The sequence below is a fragment of the Echinops telfairi genome, unplaced genomic scaffold (genome assembly GCF_000313985.2).
Source record: "Echinops telfairi isolate 266 unplaced genomic scaffold, ASM31398v2 ScPeMD7_443;HRSCAF=831, whole genome shotgun sequence".
NCBI lineage: Eukaryota > Metazoa > Chordata > Mammalia > Afrosoricida > Tenrecidae > Echinops > Echinops telfairi.
The window spans coordinates 1,471,249-1,481,683 of NW_022104341.1; the positions used below are offsets into that span (position 1 = coordinate 1,471,249).

General features: G+C 34.9%; 1 protein-coding gene across 2 annotated transcripts in view; it reads left to right on the forward strand.

The window, feature by feature from the left end:
* Nucleotides 1–10,435, forward strand: part of RSBN1 (round spermatid basic protein 1) — a 59,705-nt gene that overhangs the window by 15,594 nt on the left and 33,676 nt on the right. For both annotated transcript variants that reach the window (XR_006680221.1, XM_004699163.2), the window contains exon 2: nucleotides 3,354–4,027. Coding sequence is in view for 1 of the 2 variants with exons in the window: in XM_004699163.2 (XP_004699220.1) it covers nucleotides 3,354–4,027 (674 nt within the window). In the remaining variant the exon portion in view is untranslated. The remainder of the gene's footprint in view (nucleotides 1–3,353; nucleotides 4,028–10,435) is intronic.

Consider the following 10,435-nt stretch of genomic DNA (forward strand, 5'->3'; position numbering starts at 1 on the left):
GAGGTCTATCCACATACCTCTTCCTCACACCTCCTTGTCACCAATTTTCCAATCATGGTCCTTCCAATTGCCTGACCATCCAGCCAAGCCATTAGCCACAGCCCAGGAATCAGTATATAGTCTCACATCTGGCCATTTTTCCTTATATGCAAACTGAACTGCCAGGTGCACCGCTCGAAGTTCTGCCCACCAATTTAAAGTCCTTTTTATTTCCTTATATAGGGCCTTTTTGGCTATTTTTGAGATGAGACATGTTGAGCTAACTGAAGTCTCATAAAAGTGAATTTGTAATAAAACCTATAGAGACATGGTCACTTTAGAAATAAAGTGAAAATCTAATAGAAATACAGAAAATGTGTTAAAATCATGGCAGCTCACTCTTGGTGTTAATTTTGGTGGCAGATGTAAGGCATACCAAATACTCCTGAAAAGCTAAAAATCACAGGATCTAGTCAGGTTTTTTTCTTTTTCTGTGAAATTGTTCAGACATTTAGCTGAGGATAATTAGGTAATTATTTTAAAATTAGTTTAACCTTTACATTTAATGGCATTAACATTTAGTTGCTTGGGAGAATTGCCTAAATTACTGATCTGAGATACAGGGAAATGGATTTAGATTATTTATTTATTGGGGGGAGGGTAAGAAATCTAAATGGCTAAGATTAATTCTCAAAGATTTATCTATAGAATAAAGAATGGATGGTTTTCCTCTTCATAACAGAAGCAAACTGATTACATGTATATTTTAATATATAATCTCAATTTAATTACATGTGATGTTTGCAAATGCAAGGTTTTTTTAAACAAATACTAGAATTGAAATTCTGTGTCTAATACACTTTCAAATCTTTGACTTGCACTTTTAAGTATTTTCTTTAGAAGGTTTCATAAAGTGTTGCTTTAGAATGACTTTAACTAGAGTACTGCAGCTATCATATATTTCCATTTACCAAGTAGATTCGTTTTATTTTTTTATAACATTTTATTGAGGGCTCTTAACAGCCCTTGTAACAATCCATACATCAATTGTATCAAGCATATTTGTACATATGTTGCCATCATTTTCTAGACATTTTCTATTGTGCCCTTGGTGTCAGCTCCTTCCTCTCCCTCCCAAGTAAATGCTTCACTGTATTATTTGTTGAACTTGATTCTTCTTAGATGTAATAGTAAGATTAATTGGAGTATCTAAACCCTGAATTGCTTGAATTTTGTTAGAAATACTGCTGTTGATTAGATAAAATTTTGTAAGGTAAATATCACATTAAGTGTAAAGGTTGTTCAAAACCCTATTTGATATTTAGTCCTAAAGATACTTTTGCTAGGTATTTTTCCCAACCAATAAATTAAAAATGCGATTTAATAATTCAGTTTGCTAATCCATGGTAATGCTTTAAAATATAAAAGTAATTTTAAAAATTGTAGGATGTATACATGTTTGTTATAGAAAAATAGAAAATATAAATAGGCAAAAAAGAAAAGCTAGTTAAGTATAATTCTGTCTCTAACCATCACTAATACTTTGGTAAAACTTTTTCTTTTAAACAATTTTATTGGCACTTCCACATGCCATACAATTCAATAGTTCATTTGTATCAAGGGTTGTACAGTCATTACCACAATCAATTTTAGAACATTAAAAAAATCATTTTATTGGGGGCTCGTCCACCTCTTATCACAATCCATACACACATCTATTGTGTCAAGCACATTTGTACATTTGTTGCCCTCATCGTTCTCAAAACATTTGCTTTCTACTTGAGCTCTTGGTATCAGCTCATTTTTTCCTCTCCTCCATGAACCCTTGATAATTTATAAATTATTATTATTTTGTCATGTCTTACACTGTCCGATGTATCCGTTCACCAACACTTTTCTGTTGTCCAATTTTAGAACATTTTTATCCTTCCTTGTACTCATTAGTAATTATTTCTTTTTAATTTTGGCAAAAATAACACACAATGAATCATTCTTCCAATTTAACAACTTCTACATGTATAATTCTGTGCCCTTGATTATATTCTGTCTTGTGCATAATTATCTAGAACATTTTCTTTCTTGTATACATACAAAAGGTATATACTTCAGAATTTCACCTCTCTTTAGGTCTTTTGTTAGTTGTTTATTCTCTCTGGAATATTTTCCCCTCGATCTTCACATGCTTCACCGTCTTATTTAAGACCATTTACAGTGCTTTCTTTTTCTTGTCCAATTAGACGATAAGCTCCAAGAGAATAGGGATAATGCTTCCCTTTTTTAATACCATATTTTCACTGCCCAGAAGACTAGTTAGCACATAGTAGGTGCTCAGTAAATGCTTTAATGAATACATGTTTAATATAAGAATGAGACCAGATTGTACGTGTGTTTGGTACTCTGAAAACAAAGGTGAGTAAAATATATTACTCCTGACCTTAGATTGCTTAAAGGTTAGAGGAAAGATGAGAAATTAAATATATAATAACAGAATGTGATAAGTACTATGGGAGGTGAACTACAGCAGGAATATCTACGTAGCACTGGAGCAGCTGTCTAATTTGGGTGGGGGAAAGAAGGCTTTCTGGAGTAATGACAATGTAAATAATTTTAAACTTAATTTGTATGTCATTTCTTTTAATCAGCATAATTTATAATGCCTGGGTTATTTTATAGCATGTAAGTACCAGCATTTAATCAATCAGATTTTTGGACTGCTTTACAGATTCCACGTTTTTGTTGTTTAACTAAATTCTATTATAGACATTTTTGTCCATCTTCAGTTATTTTGAAAGCAGTTTTTACTTGGAAGTAGGATTTCTGAATCTGAGGGTTATAAATATTTTCAAAGCTATTGATACGTAAAACCACATTACTCTCCATGGAAGTTATACCAGTATATATTTCCAGCATCAGTAAATGAAAATGACAACCCCCCCCAATCTTGCTAATTTGATAGACCAAAAGTCTGATGGTGGCAAAGAGTATAGCTTGATTCATATCTGCTTGATTCACCTATGTGTATCATTGTTTGTAGACTGACAGTAAAATGAGTTTCAATTTAGATATGAGAATGGTAACTAGACAAATAATCCATAGAGCACATAAGAATTGCTTGACTATTTCCTTTAGGTTTAATTGCCAACCATAGTAAATTATACACTTTGCCCTTGTATCAACTACTTTCTAGCACTATTACCAACTATAGAACTATTAGTGTGTTTTGAGATTTTTAATCTCTTTCATTTTCTTAGTATGTTTCAATGCAAATTTAGAGAAACTGAGAACAGGGTTTATTTTGAGATCAGATACTTTTAAGAAGATTGTATCTTGACACTGGGTCTAGCAACTAACTTCTCTTTAATTATTGTGGCCAGAAACGCCAGATGAAAATGGTAAAACCCAGAGAGCTGATGATTTGGTCTTGAAGAAAATAAAGAAGAAAAAGAAAAAGAAACACCGAGAAGATATGCGAGGAAGACGCCTTAAAATGTATAATAAGGAAGTACAAACCGTCTGTGCTGGCCTGACCCGCATCAGTAAGGAAATCCTCACCCAAGGACAAATAAATAGCACTTCAGGAGTTAATAAAGAGTCCTTCAGGTATCTGAAAGATGAGCAGCTGTGCCGTTTAAATTTGGGCATGCAAGAATATCGAGTACCCCAGGGAGTACAAACACCTTTTGTGACTCACCAGGAGCATTCTATTCGTAGAAATTTCTTAAAAACAGGTACTAAATTTAGCAACTTTATTCATGAGGAACGCCAGTCCAATGGTGGTGCTCTTGTCCTTCATGCTTACATGGATGAACTCTCATTTTTGTCTCCAATGGAGATGGAGAGATTTTCTGAAGAGTTTCTTGCTTTGACATTCAGCGAAAATGAGAAAAACGCTGCTTATTATGCTTTAGCAATAGTGCATGGAGCCGCTGCTTATCTCCCAGACTTCTTGGACTACTTCGCTTTTAATTTCCCCAACACTCCAGTGAAAATGGAAATTCTGGGCAAGAAAGATATAGAAACAACAACCATTTCAAACTTTCATACTCAGGTAAGATAAAAGCATTGTTAAATTATTTCATTAAGCAATTGCATTTTCTCAACAGTTTTAGCCTTTATGTTTCATAGCTCAAGTTTCTGATGCAAATTCATTGTGGGAAAGCTATTTCAAACAACTCCTTTCGGTGAAGAATCTTCGTTGCTGGAGTTCTTAGTGGAGAGGGAGGATTTGTTACTTGCTTGGTCTAAGAAATGTGTATTACCCATTATTAGATGACTTTCTGGGGCATCAGCTTGAAGAAAACGACACCCACCAGGTCTTGCTTATGTAGAGGATATGCTTTATGTTAGTAGTCTCAGCTGCCTTTCAGACTCTCTTTAGGTCACGAGACAGCACGTGAGGTCGTTGGCCAGGTATTTGCTGTTTTCTGTTTCGCTCCTTTCAGTAACTTGTTGGCAGTCTATCCCAGAAACGTCCCCTCTGTGTGACTTGGAAGTGTCACCAGGAAGACCGCCATAGCCTCTGCTCCTCCTGCCTGCACACTTGTAGGTGAAGGCCCTTTCTGAGGCCGTGCTTGGGCAGCTAGGCTTAAGTCAGCAGGGAAACCACTCCTTCCTCACCAGTGGAATTTAACTGGCCTTTTTTTCAAATGAAGTTGTTTATTTTAGGGAATAAAATGAAATTAATCATGTGTTCTAGTTTTTTTTCTTGCTTCCTCTTAATAGGATTATGAGTGGTCAGCTACCAGCTTTTGTACTTTATGTATTATATGTTCTAACAAGTTTATTGGAGACTTTCACTTTTTAGAGATTTATGATTATATAGCCTGTTTTTTTTTTCCAGGTTATCTAATAAGTTGCCAGTTTTCCCAAGTATTAAGAATTTTTTTTCCAAGTAAAGTAGACTGTTGCATAATAAGACTCTCAGCTGCCTGCATCACAGTGGTTTCAAGCCATTTCGGTTTATTGGAAACCTCTGTAACGTGAATCTTTTTTAGTAATTCTTACCATCCATGCCTCCTGTGAGGGGAGTGTCCAGTTTAGATTTATGAGCGTCAGAATTTCTCTAATTGAAGTTCTCTCTGCAGTAGAGAGAGCAGGAGCAGTCAATCTGGAGAGGTCGCAAGATGGGGCTGCCCAAGACGTTGGAACACGATGTGCAATAAAGGGCTTCGTCTTGGATTTTGGCCTTGTTACCACAATCAGGTACTGATGTGCTGACATTTTTAGTAGATTTTGTTTTTTCTTCTTACTTTTTTTTTTAAAAAAAGGAGTTTGGCCCATTGAAACGTAAGGAATCCTATTTTTATAAATACTTCAAAAGAAGCAGAGGTCTCCTAATGTAGCCCCATCATCTCATAAGTCCCTATCTATTATAAAGAAAGGTTGCTGAGAGCACAGATAATATCCATTATCACTTTTTTAGTTTAGAAAAATGCAGCAAATTTTCTCTTGTTTCATACACTGACAGGGATATCTGAGAAATAAAAACAGAAATTTGTGTGGGGAAACATCCTGGTTTTGTAAGAGCGACTTTTTTTAGCTTTCATGTTGGTTATTCTATAGTGCATCAAATTTGTGTATCAACAGACAGTGCCCAGTCTAAGTAGTTAATAGAAGAAAATACCCCTGAATATTCCCTGCTGATTTTTGACCTCCAATTCATCTTTTTTTCTTAAAACGGAGCTGAAATTTAAATGACTGTACCAACAACTTACCTTAAGATTTATAAAATAACGTATTAAGAACATGTTAAATTGCTATTTAATTCATTGTATTTCTCATTAAACATTTTAATCACATAAGAATGTTGAAGACTATTGAATGAATCTTGTGTTCTGATGGCCCTGGAACTTGATTTTGCTTATGAATCTTCATTGGGAAGAGGTATGGGATGGGAATGGGAGGTTTAATTGGTCCATTCGTTGAATGTGTCTGTAAAATATTTGGCAGTTGTCGGCATAGAAGCTTACATGGTGGCTCAAGCTTATTTAAGCACTTCATGGCCTACAGAAATACTTTCACACTCGTACCTGAAAACAACCTATGGGATAGGTGAGCAATTTTATCTTCATCTACAATGAAGAAAATTTGAGAGGCTTTGAAACGTTCTTTGTTATTCAACATCATATAGTTAAAAGAGTCAGGATGCAAACCTGAACAATACTTCAACCATAAAAAGAGATTAGTACTGCTCTTTTGTTTAACACTGTAGTCCACAAAATTAAAATACCTCCTCTTAAAACAACTAGTAAAAGGTTTTATCTCTAATATACCTTTAGATTGCTGGGAATTAGGTTAATATTTAGGATGTTTTGAGAAATCTTATGAAGTTCTTTTAAGCCCATAAAGACAAAGTGTTCTATTACCATAGAAATCTGGTTATTGAAAGTTATTGGCAGTTGAAATTTTGAGCCAAAGTTAGTTGTTCATGACTATATTTCAGAATACTTCTAACACAAACATTTATTGAGAACCTGCCATGTACTGATGACTCTTCATAGAAGGATTAATTGATGAGCTCAGTTAGCTCAGACTTGTGGGGGGGAGTGTAGTAAACCAGCAATTGTTATACAATTTGGTAAATACTAGAGAAATACATAGGGATAGCACATAATAAAGGGGGTACAGCTTGTAGGTACACTTAACTTAGACATGAAGTAATTAGAAAAGACATTTTAAATCCTTAAGTAGAATCTTGAAAGAAGATGAATGTGTAGATAAGAAAGCAGTGAAAGGACAATTTTAAGCAAAAGGAGTAGTTGTCTGCATACGCAGGCATTAGAGATAGTGGCTCAGGGAGCTACAGATAACTAGATGTGAAAAGAATACATGCTGTTTAGGATGGTATGAATTTAGACTGGAGAGATAAAATTATGATTTTGAAGAGCTTTATATGATGTGCCAAAAAGCTAGAGTTTTTTCCTAAAGGTAATAGGAAGTTATTGGTGAATTTTAATGAGGGAAACAATATTGCAAAGATTATACATAATAAATGCAGAGAATAGATTTGAGAGGGGAAATGAGATGGGAAGCAAGAATACTGTTTAGGTTACTGTAGTCACTGGATGAGAAATGATCCCACTAAAGAATGGATTTGAAAAATAATTAGAAACTAGGATCAGCTGAATTTGGTGTAGTGATAAAATGTGGTTTACATAAATTAGTGGATATTGGTGATAAACAGAGTCAATACACAGTTGGTTTATTTGGTAAAAGAATGATAAAGAGTTCAATTTGAGATATTTTGAGTTGTAGGTACTTGTGGGTAACTTAGTGTTAGAAAGAAAATTTAGGCAGTTGAATATACAGATCTAAGATTGGGAGACATGTCTAGGTTGGTGATGCAGAAGTGAGATCCCGTAGAAGGTTGGTGATCCAGGGATAGCATCTACCATGGAAAAGGGACAAAACTAAGAATGGAATCCTGTAATCTGCCTGCGTTGTTAGTATGAGAAACATAAGGAAAGACCAAGAACTAGAGAAGAAGACCTAGGTTTTAAGAATATGCACCGTGATTAAGAATAACATCTCTATGAAGGACCAAGTAAGATAAGGATAGAAGAGTGTTAGATTGGTCAGTTAGAAATTTAATTGGAAACTTTATCAAGATCAGTACTTTGCAAACCATGGACATTGAAATATTGTAAGCCTTGCTTTTTCTTTAGGACATTGCTACTCAAAGTGTCTCTGTGGGCCTCAACCCAGACCTCCTGAATCACAACCTGCACATTTTGACATAATCTGCACATGATTCACGTGTACATTAAGAAATAAAAAGGTTTTCTTTGTGCAAAAATAAAAAAATTATTAGTGACTAAAGCCAGGTTCTACATGAAGGACTTTTTTTATTTGCTCCCCCCTCCCCCATTTTAACAGGCCCTTTTTTTTTTTCTCAAAAATTCAACAGTGTTGCCAAAAAGAGTAGTAATATTTTTATGTCTCAAAGGACAAAGTTCCCATCATCTAGCTCTGAAAATCATACCATGTTTCTAGAACTTCTAAAGTGTTGATTTTATCATAATGTCAGTTAAAGAATATTGAACAGATTTCAGCTTTAGAAATATGTCTCCTGTGACTTCTGCTTTCTCCGAAGTAAGGGGAAAAAGCAAATTTCAATCTCAGCTTGATGCTTTAATTGATAGCGATTTTTATAATTCTATAACATCTTTATAATCCTAAAGGGTTATATAATCTGATTAAGTTCTAAATAATCATTAGCTAAATTACAGGTATGACAAAATTCATTTTGTAGAATATTTAGACCAGTTAATTAAGAAAAATTAGTGTTCACTTACAAATGTGTTTTACCTTAGAATGTATATAAGGAAGGCTTCTAAAAGCTCATGGGAAGATTGTTCTCTTTCAATTCCACTTTTCCACAAGTTTTTGAAATTTCCTATACAAATGCAATTTTTGTTATTTTGCTAGATGCTATGTCTTGTAGTTATTGGCTAAACTGAAAACTTTTGACTGGCTTTAAACTGTTAATTTTGATTGTTCTGCAGCAAGTCTGCATCCCTTGCCTCTCCTTACCTGATATAAATCCAATAGTGGCAGATCCTCTTAAGGAATTATTTTTTTCTTTGATTTCTGAATGGCACTCAACCCTAAGTTAAGGTTTAGCAAATTTCAATATGCATACAATTCACCCAGGAATCTCCATAAATGCCCATTTTGATTCTGCAGGTATGAGGTGCAGTTTTCTAGCTGAATTATAACAATCTCCGTGTTGCTGATGCTGCTGGATCACATTTAGAATAACAAGGCTGTAAACTCTACTTGTGAATTGTGAAAGAAAACAATCAAAAACTATAGTAAAGTTAAATGGGGAGTTATTGTAAATATTCCCATTTGAGACTCTCATTTCAACAAATAAGTAACTGAAGGGGTCTTATGGGGAAGCGTATTTGTATATGTGTGCTTAGGGCTATGGGGAAATGATAAAAATGCTTATCTGCAGAAAAAGGCTTTTGCACTTTATCTAGGAAATGTGCATGATTTCTGCTTTAAAAAAAATGGCTGCATGTAAACATATACACAATATTGAGGTCTTAAATGGTAGACACAAGCATACCAGCCATCATGAGGGTGGCATTGGAGCCAGCCATGTTTCTTCTGTTATGCATGCATAAGGTCGTTGTCATTATCAAAGCTCGTTCAATGACCACAACATTCTAAGGTTATCTTTATTACTTTGTCAAATGATAATGTTCTGTGGGATTAGAGATACAATATTAATATCTTGTTTACAAGAAAACCAAAAACGTAATTTCCTTATTGTTGTTTGGACATGGCTTAAAGTGAGCTTTAATTAGTTATTTTTCTGATCTGGGATTAATATAATTTTTGAATTGGTAGTACTGATTAAGAGAATGAGGAGCCATGGTGTCCTAGTAGGTTTCACACTGAAATTCACCAGCCACTCATCGGGAGAAAGATGAGGTTTTATTCCTGTACAGAGTTCTTGGAAACCCACAGGGGCAGTTCTACCTTCTCGTATAGGGTCACTATGCGTCAGAATTGCCTCAAGGACAGTGATTTTTACAGTTGAGAGTGGAACTAGTAGTTTGTAGCTGGGGAAATAACTGAGAAACTATGAATTATTACGCAAATTGATTTACTATGGTAGAATGACAAAGTACTACCAACATTGGACTCAAACATGGTAATTATGAGGCTGCAGCATTTCATTCTGTTTGCAAAAGGTTATGAGTTGAAGTGAAGTTAATTGCACCTGTCTTAATTTTCCGTTGCTGCAATAAGAGAAATTATACAAGTCGGTGTCTTTAACAAAAAAATGTATTCCTTCATAGTTCAGGAGGCTCTTAAGTCTGAATTTAGGCTGCCATCTCTAAGGGAAGGTCTTTGTCTACTTTCCACATCTTTGGGCTCATTGTTCCATGAAGGTCTTTATGTAACTTGACATCACTGGCTCCTGGTTCTCGGAGGTTCCCAGAGCAGGAACTCGTGGTCCTAAGGATGCAGTTTGCTCTGAGTTCTTTCTTAGTAGTAGTAAGTCCTTGGACTCTGCTTGCTTCTCTCTCCTTAAACCATTCAGGGTTTACCACCAGATGAGGTCATGGGGGTGATATAGTATCACATAATTGCCATATTACATTGTTACGTTGATTCTCAGTGGCTTGGCACACATTTGTTTCTAACTTGGCACATATTTTTGGGGGGGACACAATTCAGTCTATGACAGCATCCAACACCACCATGTTGTTGTTTTTCTACATGTTTTTATATAAACAGAATAAACATTTTATGTAGCTTCTATTTTCTGAAATAAAATTGAATAAAATGGTAGGTTTGGTGCAGACTCAATTTGACCCATTCACACTACTATTATACTGTATTTTGAAGTGGTGATCCCTTTCTACTTATATATCCTAAGGTTAGGAAGTTGCATGGCCCCTTTTTTTCCCTTTATGTTTTTTAAACAACCCTTTTTTTC